A 19107-nucleotide genomic window follows, 5' to 3' on the forward strand; every position below is an offset into this window, starting at 1 on the left:
TGAACACAGCATAAACCCTGTTCATGGCCATAGTACTTTTATTTTGAAGAGCGAAGCCCCGACTAGGCAGTCCAGATGGCAGAGGTACTGCCCTTGGATGAGGTCTTGCTTCCAGGGCAGGAGGCAGGCCTAGAGCCAACCACCTTCTAGCCCTGGGCCCCCGTCTCTGAAGCCATCTCACTGAGCCTTCTTTCCTCCTGGAAGCGGATGAGGGCATCCCGCTGGTTCACCACATCCAACAGCTTCCTCAGGACCAGGTCCTCGGACTGACGATCAGCCTCTGTCTTCAGGGTTTCTGGAGGGAGAAGAGAACAGGGACCTGGGCAGGGGGCCTGAAGACAGGATCAAGCTAACGCAGCCTGCGTGCTTTCTATAACCAGGCTGTGTTTGTGGAGAGTCCAAACTTAGGTTTGGTCCACTGGTGGCTCCTAGTTTTTATTAGCACAGGCACTCTGTTGAAGGAAGTACTGCACAAGAGCCGACTCGCAGCCCTGATTGGAAGGAGAGTGGAGGCTTGGGATTGCATCCTTTGGCTTCCTCCTGAATTGTCTCAGCAGGCCAGAGGCCAGAGGACTGTGTTACTTGGTCAGTGTCCAAGGTCACGAGCTAGCCCACAGACCTTCCCGATTCATGTAGCCGCGCAACTCCTGGTCCAGCTGCCACTGCTTCTCCTCCAGGTCCAGCTCCTGAACCCTGGAGAGACCAGAGATTACAGGAGCACAGCTAAGCAGGGTACTCACAGGGACGGGCCCTGGCTCACATACCGTGTCACCACCCCCTGGCCTTACGTGATCATGAGCTCAGCCTCTTCAGTCACTAGGCTGTTTTTTTCCTGGATGAGCTGTAGCAGCTGATCTAGCCAGAGTTTCTTTTGCTGTTCTGGAGAGCCTGGTAAGGAAAAGGAATGGAAGAGGTGACAGGATCCAGGGGAAATGGGCTGCTACGGCTGACAGCCGTACATCCACTGGGCCCAGGGACTGCTGAGGGCGGAACGTGGCGCCAGGAGCAGAGAGATGTGTGTGCTAGCATGCCGCTGTCCCGTCTTTACTCACTGCTCTGACTCCTCAAGGCCAGCTCCAGCCTCGTGCCTTCGGTCTCCAGCTCCTTCATAGCAGCCTCAATCTCATTCAGTCTTCTCTGGATGGCCTGCGGGTTTTAAGACAGGATGCCTCAGATTGCTCAAGAACGGTGCTGGAGGCGCTCTGCGCTCAGGCTGCCGACCCCGTCAAAGCTCTGGCAGCACCTGGGGCTCTGCGGCTCACCTGGGCCTTGCAAAACCTCTTCATCTCCTCCTCTTTAGCACGGCGCATGAGGGTTCGGTACCACGTCGGGTACTTAGTCATGGCCCCCGAGTTCTTGACCAAGGTCAGCAGAGTCTGTGGGAGGGACGGGCCAGTCAGCAATGAGCTCTGACCCAGGTTAGGAATGGAGGAAATGAAGGGTGGAAAGCTGGGGTGGAAATAGGTAAACACTTAGAGGCAAGTCAGTCAGACCGGGTGAGAAGACATTCCAGGAGGAGGATGCAGGCTATCGGTGCTTCTGTGGTGGGGTAGAAAACACCGGGCAGATGCCTTCTGGCTCGGGCAGAGTAGACAGCTGGCTTCCTGCTACTTACCTGCTCTAAGTCTGCCTCCAAAGGTACTTCTTCCTCTTCCTCCTCCTCCTCGGAAAAGGGATTTTCTTCCACCTCTGTGGCTTCAGGAACTGAGCAGAGGAGAGGGAGATGCGGCTTGGGAGTCCAGTGGCCTGTTTCTATTTCCCAGAATCCCCATGGCAGAAATTCTAGGATCCCTTCCTCCCCGCAGCCTCCCAGATGAGCACATCTGTAGGGAGAGCACCTACCTTGCGGTGCTTGGACTGGCACACCCCAGCCCATAAAGCTGCCCTCCAGAGCCTGGCGGGCCAAGGCGGAGCAGCTCCGTGGGGGCTTGGGTGGGGGCTCTGTTCCTGAGTCGGGGATAATTGCCAAGGAGGACAGCCGCAGGCGTTCTAAGCTAGAGAGGCGGATCAGCCGACGGGTAGGCTGGCTGGGGCTTGGGACTGGGCTGACCCTCTTCGCAGGAGACATGGGAGGCGAGGGGGAGCCTGACTGTGTGCTGTTATCATCTGGTGTAGGGAGCTCCTGGAAAAGCCACCATATGGTCAGGTCATGGAGCCCATCTAGTGGACATTGCCAGGCAGTGCTCTGGATACAAGAATCCTTCAGTGGGGGACAGCATTCATTTACTGCCAGCAAAGCCCACTGATCTGGGGTGACCTGCCTCTTCCCACACCCCACTACACAGAGGGATTGCTTTGTTTTGTTTTGAACCTGGTTCTCTGGACTTCCATCCCTGTCAGCTGTCTTTTGGCCCTCCTGGGGCAGGTGCTGGAGACAGTAGAAATGTCCTAAGAAGGGTAGAAGAGGCCAGGCATCAGCCCACTGCTCAGGTACTCAGAGGGAAGGTAGAGGCTGCAAGACCGGCTTGCAGTCATTTCTTAGGACTCCACAGCTAAAGCTTCGGAGGGGGTTGAGAGCCTGTTTCCACCTAATGTCCAGCCCCACTCCCCGTCCTCGCCCCCAAGCTCCTTGTCCTGAAGAACACCAATTCTGAAGTCCTGTCGCAGCTCCCAGGCCCACTTACCATCTCCTAGATGTTGTCCATAACCACCTGGCCACAAGGTGGCCTCACAGGTGTGGCAGCGGAAGCAGTCCCGGTGGAAGAAATGGCCATCCACACAGAAGCGTTCCAGGATGTAGAGGTGTTTCCCACAAAGTTCACACAAATCCTCTGCCCCAGCCTGCACAGAAGCCCAGGATACAGGGTCAGCTGGACCCAGAGCCAACCGCCAAGGCCTTCCTTCCGTTCCCCCCTAGCCTTGCCCACCCTTGGAGGCCTGTGCAGACAGGGCTCTGGATCTTACCTCCTGGTTTTCTGATGGCAGTGCAGGGGGTACACTGGGCTCAGAGACGGGGGGCTCCTCAGTACTTGGAGTCTCAGCCTCTACCTAAGGGGGGAACGCCCAGGTAGCGTGGGCAGGGGGATGGCTGTGTACACAAAAGGCTGGAAGGGAGTAACACTAGACATGGAGACGGGGTCAGGGGCTGCATAACCGGCCGTGGAGGTGAGCAGACAAACAGTGTGGCCTGTCCTACCCTAGTCTACATTTCCTGCAAGGACAGCTGCTTGTCACTTAGCATCCTCCCTGTGGTCCCGAAACAAGTCCTACAGCTGTGAGCACAATGTGAGTCCAGCTCTCACCTCCCTCATTTAGAACATATTCTCTACCATCCCGGGAACCTCACTGGGTACTCCTTCTCCAGACTCAACCGTGCTTAGACTCCTCACCTTGGCCCGGGTCCGCTGTAGGGTCCTCTGGAGTTTGCCAAGGAAAAGTATAGCATTGGGGGTCCCAGAAGGAGCCTGGCTGACGGGGCCTGCTGGCAGAGTCCAGTTGTCAGCCACCCTCCACCTGGGTGGGCCCTTCCCTCCCGCTTCCTCTCCTGCCCGCCTACCCGCCCACTCACTTGAGCTCTGGGGCGTGTTCTTGAAGGCGCTGTGGAAGTGGCTGAGGTAGGCAGTGAGGCCCAGTGGGTCACTGCCCGCCACCACTGCCTGTGCGGACAGCACTGGGGGGATGCCCAGCTCGTGCTGTGCCACCTTCAGTGCCCAGGCAGTGGCTTCCAGAGCTCCCATGCCCTGCAGCTCCGACGGTTCCCTGTGGAGCATCAGACGAGATACCAATGAGAGGCAAACCTGGCCCCACTGAAGCGGGCAGGGAGGGAAGTTAAGACCAGGCGACAGGACATGGCAGAGGGACGTGAACGCACGAAGGCGGCTTCGTTGGTGCTTATGTACACCAAGTCACTTTTTGTGTAGGTGCTTTTTTTTAAAGTTTCCATACCCTGATACCGAGCCTCTCCACATTTTTTTTTTTTTTCTCGCCTTGTCCCTGTTCCTTTGCACAGGCTCCTTGGCCACATGTTGTATCTACAGACCTATGGCAGCCCCTGTTTGTCTCAAGGAAGCTGACCACTCAGCCCCTTACCCCATAGGGAGGAGCCCTCCTGTGGTAGCACTGACCCCCAGGAGCAGCAGGGAAGGCCTGGCGTGGGGAAGAGCTGATTTGGGAAGATGCGTGGGGGTTCTAGGAGGTCTGCACTGGTACTGTGTGGCTAAGGTGGGCCTCAGATTTACAGTGATCCACCTGCTTCTGCTTCCAAAGTGCTGTGATTATTGTTGCATGCCATCACACCTAAGTGTGTATGTTTGTGTGTGTGTGTGTGAATGCGCGCGTGTGCACGCGTGCGTGGCGTGCGCTGGATTGAACCAGGGTTTCACTCATGCTAAGCAAATGTGCTCTACCACTGCACTCCATCCCAGTCTCCCATGGCTTCTGACTTTCCTATCTGGATGCAGTGGATTTGAGAAGGCTCTGCCAGGCGGGTGAGCAGCCCAGGCTGGAATACCACCTTTGGGAGGTGAAGTAACAGGTGCAGCCGGGACTCAATGGGCTGCCAGCTCCTGCACAGCATCTTCCCACCATGCAGTAGAGGGGAGGGCTGGGCACAGGAGAGGGGAGGGCGACTCACAGCAGGCCCGGCTGCAGGCGGTGCACCAGAGCACACAGAGCTAGTCCGTCAGTCCACGAGGAGGAAAAGTCGGTGACGTGGACTCCAGGGAAGCCGGCTGTCTGCTCCCGGCACCAGTGCAGGAGCTCCTCGGTGCCTGCTGACCCTAAGAGAACAGAGCCATGCGGTGCCCGAGGCACGCTGCTGGGCGTGTCAAGGCTGGGCCGTCAGATGAGTGCGCAGGCCCAGCAGCACCTCCTCCCCATTCGGTTTAAAAGTCCCTTACATACAGTTGGGCAACAATAAAGAGCGGCCACTGTAGCCACAGAAAAGCCAGAGGGGTAACCAGGCAGGATAGCTCAGGCTCAAGGAACAGGTGGTTTGGCTTTACACCCTCTGCTGGCGGAAGGAGCTGGAACAGCATGGCGTAGCTGTGGCTGCTCAGCACGGCTGGTGCCGTGGCCGTGGAAACCACTGAGCTGCTTCCACACTGGCACACAGCTGCTGCCCAAGCTCTGTGGCCCCTCCACCTTACCCCACCCCATGAACCCCAAAGCATCCACAAAACGAGCTTTCCAGTGCGGGCTCTGTCCAGACACTGCAGCATGCCGACTGCCCCGCTGACTGGGGAAGGCCTGCTCACCTGTAGTTACCTTGCCCGCATCCGTCTTGTCGTTCTTCCTCTGCGCATGCTCCTTGTCCATCACGTCGTACAGGTCTTGTACCTAAGGCAACTTCTTCTCAGGTTCAAGGCAGAGGACCACCCGCCCCTGCAGCCCAGGGGGAGGAGCGTTCCTACGGTAGGACTGACCCCCACTGGGGCAGCCACTGAGTAGGGAAGACCTGGCATGGGAAAAGGAGTTGGTCTGGGAAGATGGGTGGGAGGGCAGGGGTAAAGAGGTCTGACCTGGTTGGGGGTTACAGCCCGGAGGTTCAGGTTGGGGTATCGGGTGGCAGGGTCCAACCCATACTGGGCTACATTTCGATGCATGTTCTCTGGGGATGTTTGTGACAGAAGCTGGTACAAGCTCTCACTAGGGGTGGTGGCAGAAGGTGGTGGTACAGAGGGAAGCTGTCAGCACCCACCCCTCAGGGACTGCCAGGGCTTTCTTGTAGTCCCATGCCTCCATCCATTCTTCAGTAGCTCCTGCCCCTTCTTCCTGCCCCTTGTCCCAAATCATGTCTGCCCTGCCTGTACTCGTCTCCGAACCCAGAACTCACCGTTCAGCCAACACCTCTAGGGGCCTGGCACCCTCTGCCCACCGCTTCACCATCCAGGCTGCATCGAAGGCTGCCAAGAAGCCCCGGGCCACTCCAGTGCCCAGAGGCCAGAAGGGCTGTAGGGTATGAGGAATAGGACACCATGAGAATCCAATGGGTATGTCCCAAGCCCAGGTGTCCCAACTTGGGGGGAAGTCCCTTTTCCACCCCAGACGGCTTTCACCTTTGCCAAGCAACCCCTAAGCTCGTCCCCAAATAAGCAGCTTTATACCTTTCCCTATAAGAGAGCTTCCTCCCCCACCGTGGGACCCCCTCTACCTCCTGAAATGCTCACCTCCACCAGGCAGTCCCCCACCAGTCCCAGCAGTAGGCGGGCACCATGCTTTTCTTGCACACGAGCAGAACTCTCTGCCCGCATCATGCTTGTGAAGTCGAAGGCAGCCACATCAGGCCGCCCACGTGCATCCTGAGCAAACTCCAGTTTCCCAAGCTTGCCATGTGTGGCGAAATCGGCAGCTGCCCTGGCAAAGCGCTGCAGAGCCTCGGGTACCACGTTGGCACGGCCCAGCAACTGATCAGTCTCTGGCAGGTCCTACAGGGCCAAGAGATCAGGACCTGAGACCTGTGAGAGCAGAGCCACCTGTCCGGCTCCACACCATTTACAGGTGACTGACCTACAGTGTAGGAGGTACACAGGCTGAGGCCTGAAAGGGGAGAGGCCGTCTACGCTACACAGCAATTGAAGGCTGGGCTGGGCATAGAATTCCAATAGGCTGCCTCCCATACTCAAGTCCTTCCGCAACACTCTCTCCGCTGCCGAGGGTCCCAAGCCCTGCCCTGCCAGGAAGCCCAATGTCACTGCCGTCATAGACTCTGTCCTGAAATCACTGAAGCCTTGGTTTGCCCAGCATTCAGAAACAACACAACTCACTTGTACGAACTGGATGAGAAAATGCAAAGCAAGCTCTCAGTGTGGTGCTTAGTACACAGAAGGCATCTGTTTCATCCATTCACTGAGTACATATTAGGTGCTTAACCACTCATCAGGTACCATTCTAAGCCTTGGGAATTAATAGCCAGCAAGAGGAAAAGAGACAAAAGATTCTCCTTGTCCTGGAGTGCACACGAGTAGTACCATATCTGTAAGTTTAGCCCAGAATAGGATTCCTACCATCACATACATGCAGGAAGCAAGAGCGTGTCAGAGTGGAGTTAACTGCCTGGACAGAGGCAGGAGAGGGTGGGGGCCATCCATATGCAGGGGTAGGCTGTGTCCGGCCCAGCCTCCTCCTGCCTGGGTGCAGGTCCTACCTGGAGCAGCACCCCCAGCCGCAGCAGGCACTGTTTCTTGGCCGTCATCACAAAGTAGTGAGTATCATCTTTGTAGTACACAATGTTCTCCAGATCAATCCCTGGGGGTACAAAGCGGAGGCCAGGGGATGAGTCTTCAGGTGACTCTGCATCGATCACCTCTCTAAACACCCGATCCATGGCAGACCTCTGAGAGCTGAAGTCACAGCTTAGGCCTCAGTGAGTGTCCCGCACACAGATCTGGTGGCACCAAGAACCATCTGTCCTGGCCCAGGAGGTGTGGCAGTTTGGAGCAAAGGGGGAAACTCAGGCGGAGTGGCAGCTGGGAGGCCTGTATCACTTGGTCACATGGCAGCATAAAGCCAAAGTCAACACTGCATGCTCTCGAAAGCTTACATCATTCTTATACTCCAGATAAAGGAGCACAGAGCAAACACCCAGGCAGTTAAGAGACAGTCCCAGGATTTTTCACGCCATGTGAAAGCTGCCTGGTCCCTGGAGTACAGCTCTTTCTCTTTTGCTGCTGAGACCACAAGGATGACAAGAGTGGGTTCCTTGGACTAAGGGCAGGTGTGAGAGGCAAGTGGGAAACATCCCATAGTGAGGCAAGAGGGGGAAAGCCTTCGCGGGCTGGCCCTGACCTGTGGCTTTGAGCAGGCTCTGGAAGAATTTTTGGTTGTAGATCCGGGCTACACCACTGATCTCCGGCACCTGGGTCTCCTCCACCGTGCGCCCGTTCACAAAGTTGGCCGTGATGCCGATAGCCAGTTTGCCACGCATCTCTCGGATGGTAAAGCCTAGTGGTAGGGGAGGCGGGGATAACACTTTTAGGAAGGCTCACGGGAGTCTAGGATGCTGGTATTTATTGATTTTTATTAACTTATTGTTTTTGAGGAAAAGGATCGCTCACCTTCAGGGACGAATTTACCCCCTGCAGCCGAGATGAGGACATCAAATTCATAGTTGGCCAGTTGGGCTGGGGGACTGGGCTGGAGCTGGGCATGCCAGCCACTCCCTGGGACAGAGAGTATAAGAGCCACAAAGGCGTAGAAGTCAGAGGGCCCTACACTCCCAGGTCAGGCTAGAGAAACAAAATGAATTTGTAAAGGACCCCACGGGCTGGAAAGTAGTGAGGGGCTGTCTGTCAGATCACACTTGTAGCCAAGGAGGGCGGGTGAGGAAAGCCATGTTTTCCCATCTTGCTACCCTCACTTGTATGCTGACTGAGGCTAGGGCTGCCCAGGCCTCACTGTGAGAAGAGCCGACTCCCCCGCACACCCACGTTAGCATCTGTACAGATCTCTCTTCAGTGGGTAGGGGTTCCCAGGAGCATGCGAGTACTCACCCTTCCTGGGAGGGGGCTGGAGGCCAGTGAACGTGATGCCCCAGTGAATTTCCACCCCCAACAGTAATGCCACCTTCAGTAGAAGGAGCTGGAGCTGTCGGATGCCTGGAAGTGGGAGGGCATTGGGAACAGACGCATGGCTTCCCTAGCTCTGGCGGGTGCCTGTTCAGAGCTAGAGGCCTCAGAGACCACTGTGCCTATCTAAGGCCACACCCCCCTGAAGACACCTGTTGACATCTCAGCTTGGAAGCCAAGCAGGTCACCCTGTCCATTTACAGATGTCAGGTCTGGGTCTTAAAGGCCACCCAGTTAAAGCGATTCGGGTTCGCTCGCCTCCTGTCTGGCTCTGCAGTCTCCCTCTGGACTCAGGCACATCCACCCGAGGCCCACCGTGAAGTGCTTACTGATGTGGTCCAGGGTACCAGTACAGAAGCGCCCATAGAACTTCTTGGCCCCAAGCGCCCGAAGGTCATGGATGGTGAAGGGCCAGAGGTGCAGCACATTGTGCCGAGAGAACTTGGTACGCTTTTCCACAAGCACCACTCGAGCACCCAGTAGTGCCAGCTCCACAGCAGCCCGAAGCCCACAAGGCCCAGCGCCCACCACCAGGCACTGTAAACACAAGAGCGGGCAGGTGCAGCATCCTGTTTCCTGCTGACTCCCTCTCCTCCTCAGGCTCCTCCCAGACTCCGGGGATCTACCTTGGTGTTGGCACAGGCCTGGCCTTGCTGGTACACAGACTGGCTTGCTCTCTTGTCCAACTTGGCCCACAGTGACTTGGCACTCCAGTAGTTGAGCTGGGCCTTGATCTTGTGGTACTGGGGCAGTCCCCCACCAGGCTCCAGTCCCAGGGCTTCACAGAGGCCCTGAAAGCTGTTCAGGACATCCTGACACAGCTGTGCCTGCACGAAGCTCTCAAAGTGGGCATGTGCTGGGTTGGTAGAGGCCGTTGAAGCCATGTAGGGCCCCTGGCAAGAGGAGCAGCTGGACAAAGCCCAGTGGCTGTGGAAAGAAGAGAAGGAAAGGAGGCTGGGGGGGAGGGAAAAGAAAAGGGAGGAGCCAGCAGGGCAGGCTGGTGTCACAAGGGAGCTCAGGGTCCCACCTCTGATTGGCTATGCTTCCAGCCCGCTCCCACGCCGGGATCTGCCCCAGAGACAGCGGCAATCCCTTATCAAGTGAAATTCGCCAAATTTGGGAATGAAAACTCAGTAGTCCTGGGCACACAGGGCACAAGGACGCTAAGGAAGCCTCCTGTCCAGCCACCCAGGAGCCATCGTGTGGGAGCTCTGAGACCCAGGCGACGGGGATTGTAGTGGGTGTTCCCTAGGTCCTATAAGTAGGACACGGGGCAGCTTCTCAGCTGGCTGCTGGGGTGGGGGGTGGGGGGTGGGGGTGGAGGGTTCCCTTCTGGTAGACCCACAGGGGGCGAGCCCCGCAAAGCAGCTGCAGCTGCTCGACAGGCACACGCGGACTTAGTGCCACGCTGGTTGTGGGATGTGCCGCTCACCAAAGGCAAAGTTCTTTTCCTGGTGCTGGCCTCCCGACAAGGGGCAACAGTCGTGGGCCAGCCAGCGTAGGTTCCCCTTCCCACCACCCAAACTACCCTCACAAATGGCCCGAGAGTGTTGCGACTGTCTTGACTCGAGACCTTCTGACTCACTGTGGTCAAAACACTTCCCCTATGATCTTGTCACTGCTCCAACGGGCTGTGGGAAGGAGCGGGAGGGGGGGGGGCAGCAGCTGAGCTTGCCCTCCCGAGAACCCTCGCATCCAATCGACCCCTAGCCTCACTCCCACCGGCGCTCCTGTGCGCTCTCCGAGGAATCTCTGGAGACAAGGCCTCTCTTTGTACCCCCTTCCTTCCCTCCAGCCCACACTCAGCCTGAGAGCTCTTGGAGGGATTTCTCACGCTGCGACCGGAAAAAGTGAAGAGTGTGGGGGATGGGTTGCTTTCGGTAGGGGAGGGGGCTAGGTAGGTCAGGCATGGAAGTGGGGATCGGTCCTTGTGGGCTGATCTCTCATCCCCTAGCAGCCCCTCCATTGCCCGCGCGGCAGGAGGAGGCAAAGGATGCCCACCTCGGGTCACTAGGACACGAGTGGATAGGTCTTCAGAAAGGGCAGAAGTCCCTCTTGGAAGTGGGAGTCTCGGAGGTTGGAGGGTCCTCTGCTAAAGGAAATAAGAGGTACCCAGCTTGGAAATACCAGCACAAAGGACGTGCCATGGGTGGAGCGTCTAAAGGGATGGAGAGCTAGCTGGACCTTGGGGCAGCGGGGCCGAGGAGCTCCCCACACTCCAGACAGCAAAGTCTGCACAATGGGGCTGGTCTGGGCAGGGCCGGCACGGGGACCCGCCAAATCAGCCAGGCGTGGCTCCCTAGCCTGCACCAGCCCATTTCTCCGGAAGCGCTCCCCACCCCCATCCTCCCCCTCACCCCCAGCCCAGCGGTCCCGAGGAAGCACAGCTAGGACCGCTGGACTACTTACCCGGCGGTTCTGGGGCTGGAAGAGCCGCTTCCTGTCGGAAGGGTGTCCCGGGGCTAGGGCGGAGGAAGGGGTGGCGCGCGGAACGGAGCCGGGGAGTTCTAAGGGGTCTGGACCGCAGCGCCAGCGCAGAACACAGCGGAAGGCTTCTCCGCACTTCATTACCCCGCAGTCCTCCCCTTGGGACAGCCCTGGGCCCCGCCCATGCCTGCAGGGTGGTGCTGCAGGGCGTGGCTCCGCTTACACCCCGGGCTGCTGGGGGCCTCCAAAAGGTCTGGTCTGGCAGGGACAGGGAAAGCAAGGCCCCTGAGTGACCGTGCCTGAGTGCGCCCCGGTGGTACCAAGCTGCCAGCCACTTCCGAGAGCAGGCTGAGCGGCCGCTAGCCTCCTGCAAGAAGTTTGTTGAAGCTGCAGGGTCCGAGAGTGGCGCCAGATGTCTGAGCTCTCTACATCTCTCCCACCAAGAAATCCACACCCCTGGCGCCACTGAGGATCCAGTTGCGGGGTCCATCTCTCCTGGGACAGGTCAGCCGGCTCAATGGCTCAGGCTAAGGACAAAGCTTAAAAGTTCTGGTCCGCATCTTTCAACCAGGTACACAAAATAAGGGAACAAGGGAGGCGTGTGTGTGTGTGTGTGTGTGTGTGTGTGTGTGTGTGTGTGTGTGTGTGTGTATACGCGCGCGCGCGCGCGCATGTTCAGTTAAGAAAGGCAGAAGGGAAGGGGTGTGTGGGAGAGGCTAGATCTTCAGGGTTCAGAACTAAGGTGAAGACTCAGGACATTGACAAGGCTGAGAAACGTTGGAATCAAATTCTTAGTATTCCCCATAAAGAAACAGTAGCCAAAGTGAAAGGAATTACCCCAAATCAAGGAGCTTTAGTTAAAGTGAATAAAACAGCAGTTTTCATTTACTGAATGAGTGTTGACAAAGTCTACTTAACTGAAGGTCAGAGGCTTCATGCCCACACAGATGAAACAGCCAATGGCATAAGCTGCTCTCAGACCCAGGCAGGCCTCTCTGGATTCCAACCTACCACTGTTAATCCATGTCTGGCCTTATGAGGAAGTGAAATGCCTACACCAGAAGTGTTTAACCTAGGAAGAAATGGCCACATCTCTCCTCTTGGGATCCAGAGACCACAAGGAGCTGAGGTCCAGGTCTTTTTGTGTTTGTGCTTATTCTCATTTTTGCGTTTTGGCCAGAGACACTGGGGTACCCAGTAAATCCTGATCACTCAGCACTCTCAGCTGCAGCTGATAAGAAGAGAGAGAGAGAATGGAAAGAAAATGCCAGCTCTCTGCCAGGAGACGCCGGCAATTCAGCCAGGCCACACTCAGGAAGTAAGGGCAGCTTCCGAGCTGGGCCCACTCTAGCTCCTGAGTGTGACATCACTGGGCTTGGAACAAATTTGCAGAGCATCAGACACGCCCATACTTAAACACACAGTGTAAAAATGCTCTAAAAGGCCCACCATAAACGGGCCAGCAGGCTTTTAGTGTCGTCCCTTTCCCTTTCATTAGCAGATGGACGCCAGCAACTTACCCCCGGTCTTGTTTACAAAGGCCCAGCTTCCCCCGGAGACCTCCAGGGTTATGCAGCTCTATGAACAACAAATTGTAAACACTGTCTTTTAAAGATCATAGAACGAGTTCTTGGACTCTTAAAAAAACCTGCTGACTCCTAGCTTTTCTTGATGCTAGTTAAAGACACACAGTGGAGCCACAGAGCCCTGGGGAATGCAGTGGTCTGGAATCCAGAAGGTCTGGTCTGATTCCTGCACCAGGGCCAGTGTGACACCACATCTCCATCTTCTCACCTCTAAATGGAGGCATTTTCATGACTCAGCTTCCTTAGCCCATTTCAGTTCTAGGGTTTGTTTGTTTTTTATTCCGTGTTGCTGATCCTCAGAAATGCACAGAATAGAACAAGCATTTTTTTTTTCTTGTTAGAATCTTGAGTTACGATCCACAATTACATATTTATATGAACTGAAAGCAGTTTGGCATAATCGTTGGCCTAGTCATACTACCGGGTAGTTTATATCCTACCAGACAGAATAAATAACCCACACACCAAAGTTCAATTTTAAAGCGTCTCATTCTAATGGCTTTGGAAAAGAATTGTGCCAGGGGCTGCTGAGGTTAACTTGTGCCCCAGACCGTGTTCTGTCTCTTCAGCCATTCTCACTTCTTTATCTCACCTCCCAACCCTTGATCTCCTGGGCTTCGAGCCAGAAAACACGTTTCCAACACCCGGGAGACGTCTGTGTCCGTCTATAATATGACCTTGATCTGCAGCTCAGTGTCTTCGACTCCCGTGCGTGCGTGGGCTTGGCCTGGAGTCGGGACAGCCCCGAGAGCCACAGGTCCTGATGTGAAACAGGCGCTGAGCCTAAGGTGTAGCATGTCTTGAGGGTTATGAGATGGTGGCTTGATTAAGATTAGAGGCTCAGGAAGGGCCTCTCCCAATTCTGACTTGAGTGGACTGAGACCGAGAGTGGGCACAGACAGTTTTCCAGGCTGAGGAACTACCTGCTCCTGAGCCCCCAGACAAAAAAAGAGCTGGGCATGTATTGGCCGGTAGCTAGGTAGGCAGTGTCACGGAAGTGAGAACGCAGAAGAGGAAGCTGGGTTGGGGACTTTTTTTTTTTTTTTTTTTGCAGAGGGAAACTGCAGAAGGAGTTTAAGCAGAGTGGGGCATGGTCATATCTGCCATAACTAAAATAATGCAGTCTATCCACTTAGCAAGGCATTCTGTGAGTTGCCAAGGGGACAGTGGTGACATACAATGGATTACAACCTTCTACTGGAGAAAGAGGCTGGGGAGGGGAATTAGAAACCATAACTCAACCCGTGGAAGAGTTCTAGGCGAGGGGCACATCCTAGGTGAGGATGAGGAGAGAATAGACTCAGAGACAGCTGGAAGGAAAACTGATATAACTTGGTGATAGATGCCATGTGGGGCAGAGTGTGTGTGTGTGTGCGTGCGTGCGTGCGTGCGTGCGTGCATGTGTGTGTGTGTGTGTGTGTGTAGGGCCTCATTAAGAATCACTCCTGGGCTGAGTTGTGTGTAACACACACAACTGAGGTAGCTCAGTTGCTAGGGTGCTTGCTCGGCATGTGAGAAGCCCTGGCTTAATTCCCAGCATCATATAAAAACTGGATGTAGTGGCATCTGCTGGTAACATCAGCACTTAGGAAGTGGAAGCAAGAGAATCATAGTTCAAGGTCATCCTCCACTACCTAACAAGTTCAAGGCCAGCCTGAGCTACGTGAGACCCCCATCTCAAACTAACCCCAGAAGCTAACCAACAGCTCCTTTCCTTGGGTGACTCTGGAATAAACTGGCCTGCCATTCTTCCCTCCTCTTCTCTCCACACTTGTCCATCTGTGTACTGCCTTTTCTGAAGTCAGAGAATGCTTTCACAGGCTCCTAAAGGACAAGGGGCCCGTGCTTTCCCATGTTTCCCTTTGAGACTACTTTTGCTTTTCAAACACAATTAGAAGAAATATTTTTTTCAGACCCAAAGTCACTTAATCATGTAATTTAAAAAATGTAGCTTTTCTCTAATCCAGCCCGATGAAGTTTCGGTTTAACTTCTCCCTTAACAGGGTAGAGTACTCTGGAGTTGGCCAGGCATGGGGCTACACACTTGTAATCACAGAGCATGGTAGGTAGAGACAGGAGGCTCAGTACTAAGAATTTAAAATAATAAATCCATGCTCCAGGACCCAGAATTTCTCTGGCCCATGTGTGCACATTTCTTTTCTTTTCCCCACACTTCACTTTGCAAAAAAAGCGTGAAGATTCCTTCCCGACGTTACCTAAATGTGGCCAAGTTCCTACATTTTATCAAAAACCTGCTTGAATGAGCTTCAGTTCAAAAGTTCGTCTAAGGTGGGACATTCCAATTGAGAATTACCTGCTAACCAACATCTTTCCTGCTTACTCAGGTGTGGACTTTGAAAACAAGTCCATCACAGTGGTGACGGCCTCAGGTCAGTTCTTCCCACCACACAAGGCAGGCAAGGCTGGGGTGATGGGGGGGGTGGAGGGGGTGGTGGTGGTGGTGGCTGGTTTTAGAGGCTATTCCTAATTAAACAAAGAATTTTCTTTGAATTCATGAGGATTTAGACTGAAGTTTAGAAAAAGAAGATAAACATTTAGCTTAATACTTACAAATCAAATCTGTCCTAAACTCACTCTATCTTTACTTTGGAAAAAAGGGCAGCTCACTTATGGAGAGGCTGAGGCAGCTAGAGCACGCTGCCCTTCTTAGTACCTTCCATCCACTTGGTAGATTTTGATTAATAGCAAAAAGTTAATACCGGTATTATCGAAATGATGGTTGATCCATTTCTCTAGGGGAGACTATAGCTCTGACTTTACCTAAGTTTGACTGTGTGCCGACCTTTCAACCCATTTTTGTCGGTGCAGTATAATGGGATCAGCCCTGGTTCTGGTTTTGCCACTTTATGACTCTGGGTAACACATCATCTCTTTGGGCCTCACTGTTCTCATCTGTAAAATGGCCCTAATGATAATAATCCTTACCTCATAGGAATGTCATGAAGATTAAGTAGGACTTGCTTCCTATAGGCTACGGGTATGGCCTAGTTCACAGTCCCTTCTCAGCCCAGAGACCAGTTCGTGCTGAATTGTGGCCTGCCCCCTCCCCCACCCCAAGTCTACACTGAAGCCCTAACCCCAGCCTCTAAATAGGGCGGCACTTGGAAACAGGACCCTTCAGGACCTATGAAGTCACAAACTAGGTTCCTAGTGTGGGCTAATGCAGTGCCTGACAGCTCTGTGGAAGGTGGAAGACTAGACAGACAGAGGGAAGAGCATGGAAGACCCAGGAAGAAAGCCACAAGCCAGGGAACTCTGCCAGCTCAATGGCCTCTTTCTAACCAGAATCATAGTCAGATAAATCTGTGCTGAAGAAGCAGCCCCTATTCTGGCTGCCCTAGCAAATGAGTACATGGCATGGCCAGATGGGATGAGGGTCTCCAAATCCCCAAATACACGGTGACTTATGAATCCTGGTCTTTTTTTTTTTTTTTTAGATGTCTTTATTTATTATGTATACAGCATGTATGACTGCACACCAGAAGAGGCACCAGATCTCATTACAGGTGGTTGTGAGCCACCATGTGGTTGCTGGGAATTGAACTCAGGACCTCTAGAAGAGCAGCCAGTGCTCTTAACTGCTGAACCATCTCTCCAGCCCCCTGGTCTTGTTTTTTAAGACCTGATCTCATGTAGCTCAGGCTGTCCTCACACTCACCATGTAGCCAAAGCTTGAATTCCTGATCCTCCTGCCTCTACCTTCTGGTGCTGGGATGATAGGCCTGCCCCGGCATGCCGCTGCATGCCAAAGCTTCCTTGCAGGCCCACAGTACCCTGTGGCAGGTAACACACGTTTAGGTCAGCATCTCTAATGAGAACCCAGCTCGGTCATTTAACCTGCTGCACACAGCATCTACAACCAAAGACCCAAATGTAGAAAACAAAGAGAAGAGGCAGAAAATTTCAAGAAACACTGGGTAAACACACAAATGATGTCTGCCCAGTAAGCTTCCCCAAAGCCAGATTCATTTTCCAAGCAAGGTTGCCCACAGCAGACCCAAAGCTTCATACCCTAGTCCTAAAAATGCACTTCACAACGTTTTAAAAATTGCACACATTTAATACAAAATGAACCATGAAATGTCACTCTGGCCCTGTCATCTTTCAAGAACTTCTGAGAAGCACTTTCACGTGTACCCTTTGGGGACAGAAGTCAGAGTTCAGGCTGGAGAGATGGCTCAACAGTTAAGAGCACTTGCTTAACAGGTCCCAAGTTCGGGTCCCAGCACCCACATGGTGGTTCACAGTCACCCGTAACTCCAGTTCCAGGGGATGAGGGCACCAGGCACACACATGGTACAGACATACATGCTGGCAAAACTCATTGTGATGGCTAGTGTCGGTTGTCAGTTTAACTACATCTAGAGTGAGCTACAATCCAGAAGTCACACCTAGGAGAGATTATTTTTGCTTTGTTTGAAGTGGGTGAATCCACTTCTAGTCCAGACCTTTGAGGCAGGAAGGCATGCCCCTTCGACCTGGATCTTGAGGCAGGAAGCCATACCTTTCATCTGGGCCACACCTTCTGCCAGAAGCCTATGTAGGACATGGAAGAAGGAAGGTTTGCTTTGCCCGCTTGCCCTCACCTTGCCAGCACATCCCTCCTTCACTGGCATTGGAGCCGACTTCTTCAGGATTCCAGCATATACAGGAGACCAGCTGAGACATGTAGCTGATGTCTGAGACTGAGCAACTTCTGGATTCTTGGACCTTCCATTCATAGCCTGCCATTGTTGGATTAGTTGGACTGTAGCATGTAAGTGATTCTAATAAATCCCCTTTATATATATGTGTATATATATATATATATATATATATATATATATATATATATATATAACACACACATATATATACATATACATTCTATAAGTCCTGCTACTCTGAGAACCCTAATATAAACATAAATGTTGGAGTTCTTGTAGAATTATGCAGCTGGTTTGGTTCTGGAGTGTTAGCACCTAGCTTTAATCTGCCTTTTGTAACTGTTACCTTTTGTCTCCAGTACCTTCCTTTTAAAACATGTGAATCTTGTCCGAGTTTCCTAAGTGTTCAAAGCCTATGCAGAACTTGGTAGGGAGGACTGGCAAACCAAGATGTCTCCTAACATGAATCTGCATTTGGCATTGTCTCTTTGGGGAGCTCTGATAAGAGGTGTAAGGAAATTGACTTGCTAAAGGTATAAACTGTGTAACAGTAAAATGGCCCTTTGCTAAGCGAGATTGAGTCAGTCTGCCAGAGGCTGATCCCCCTGCAGCTAGAAAAGGCTAAAAATCCTTAGAGTGCCTCTGTGTCTTCTTTCTATGGACCTGTGTGAACCCACACCCGATATGGAAAAATGAAATACAATTTTTAAAAAGTTTCTTTTTTTAAAAAGCCAGAGTTAAAAAGGAGCTTCATCTCCAGGGACAGGATATGTATTGCGGACACAAAGAGAGGTAGGGCAAGCAAACTGCCCTTTCTGATTCTCCTTTGACAGCTGTTCAGATGATACAGTCAAAGCTGGGACTGGATCTCATGCTGGAAACGGTCTGGGAGGGCTTATAATGTGGCCAGATCAACCAAGAAACCGGACTTGACTTTTCAAAGTTAAACGTAAGTATTTCTTTCAGTGATTGAAAACCGTTGTCTGAACTACATGATAGATGAATCTAGGTTTTTAACCTATAAATCGTATGAAATCTAAATGCAAATCAAATACTACTAGCAAACATTGTTGTCAAAATTGAGATATACGGCAAGTATGAAATATACAACCAATTTTGAGGATTTTGTATCAAGGGAGGATGTAAAATCTCATTAATATATTTTAATATTCATTACTTGTTGAAATGTTTGGCAATAAATGTTCTAGTCACATTCTGTTACTGTGTCAAACACCATGACCAAAGCAACTTGGGGGAAGAAAGGGTTCCTTTGGCTTTTACTTTAAGTCATGATCCATCACCGAGGGAAGGCAGAGCAGGCGCTCAGGCAGGAGCTGTGGAGGAAGCCGGCCTGCCAGCGTGCTCAATGACTTCCTCACCGGCTCACGGCTAGCTAGCTTTGTAACAGCCCACCATGGGCCGGGCCCTCGTACATCCGTTAGTGATCAAGACAATTCGTCACAGGTGTGTGCCCACAGACCCGCTTGATCTAGGCAACCCCGCAATTGCTTCTCACATGACTCAGTGGAGGCAGTGTTGACAATTAAGGCTGACCAGGACAGTAGATTAAATAACTTTAAGATTAATTTCACCTCTTGTTACATGTGGCTTTTGAATATTTTAATATTTAATATTCCTTGTGTCTTGTACCTCTTTTATCCCCCCCCCCCCCCCCCCCCCCAGTTCTGAGGACTGAGCCCAGTCTTGTGCATGCCAGGGACACACTGTACCTTTGACCTACATCCCCAGGTCCTGTTTTCTTTTAAGGGTCTAAGTAGCTCAGGCTAGCCTTAAACTCAAGGTCCTCCTGTCTCCATCTCTGCCTCTGGGGATCATCGGCCTGTACTCCCAGGCCTGGCTCATGATATATTTCTTAGTGTAGAGGTAGGCTGTTATAAAGTAAACTAAATTGAACTTGTATGG

At 53.0% G+C, this 19107-nt stretch overlaps 1 protein-coding gene and 1 long non-coding RNA gene across 3 annotated transcripts; one reads left to right on the forward strand and one right to left on the reverse strand.

Moving 5' to 3' along the window:
- Positions 1 to 20: 20 nt before the first annotated feature.
- Positions 21 to 11109, reverse strand: Mical1 (microtubule associated monooxygenase, calponin and LIM domain containing 1). Of its 2 annotated transcripts, none has more exons than XM_059272494.1 (24): positions 10914 to 11109; positions 9131 to 9431; positions 8834 to 9041; positions 8430 to 8534; positions 7995 to 8099; positions 7726 to 7881; positions 7085 to 7185; positions 6108 to 6365; positions 5774 to 5889; positions 5460 to 5586; positions 5196 to 5277; positions 4574 to 4718; positions 3509 to 3699; positions 3330 to 3418; positions 2905 to 2988; positions 2625 to 2781; positions 2312 to 2388; positions 1843 to 2122; positions 1616 to 1704; positions 1263 to 1376; positions 1053 to 1146; positions 789 to 888; positions 620 to 693; positions 21 to 295 (listed from the first exon to the last, which is right to left on the reverse strand). In XM_059272494.1, exons 2-24 carry the CDS (start codon positions 9386 to 9388, stop codon positions 147 to 149), a joined length of 3159 nt encoding a protein of 1052 aa, XP_059128477.1. In that variant the 5' UTR covers positions 9389 to 9431; positions 10914 to 11109; the 3' UTR covers positions 21 to 146. The 2 variants fall into 2 exon arrangements, with proteins under 2 accessions (XP_059128477.1, XP_059128478.1); XM_059272495.1 differs by lacking the exon at positions 10914 to 11109 and adding an exon at positions 10506 to 10705.
- Positions 9857 to 18851, forward strand: LOC131918410 (uncharacterized). The gene is made up of 3 exons (XR_009380966.1): positions 9857 to 11502; positions 16961 to 17294; positions 18018 to 18851. It is a non-coding gene; the product is annotated as an uncharacterized LOC131918410 (long non-coding RNA).
- Positions 18852 to 19107: the final 256 nt, after the last annotated feature.

The sequence above is a fragment of the Peromyscus eremicus genome, chromosome 8b (assembly GCF_949786415.1).
Source record: "Peromyscus eremicus chromosome 8b, PerEre_H2_v1, whole genome shotgun sequence".
NCBI lineage: Eukaryota > Metazoa > Chordata > Mammalia > Rodentia > Cricetidae > Peromyscus > Peromyscus eremicus.

Bases quoted from the DNA above. Each gene is read 5' to 3' on its own strand.
- Mical1 (XM_059272494.1), bottom strand. From the start codon at position 9,388: ATGGCTTCAACGGCCTCTACCAACCCAGCACATGCCCACTTTGAGAGC. The intron at 7,186-7,725 runs GTCAGGGCCAGC...TTGTACCCCCAG, and splicing joins GAGCCTGCTCAAAGCCACAG to GGATTGATCTGGAGAACATT. The intron at 2,123-2,311 runs GTTCAAAACAAA...TGGCTTTTCCAG, and splicing joins ATGGAAGTCCAGAGAACCAG to GAGCTCCCTACACCAGATGA.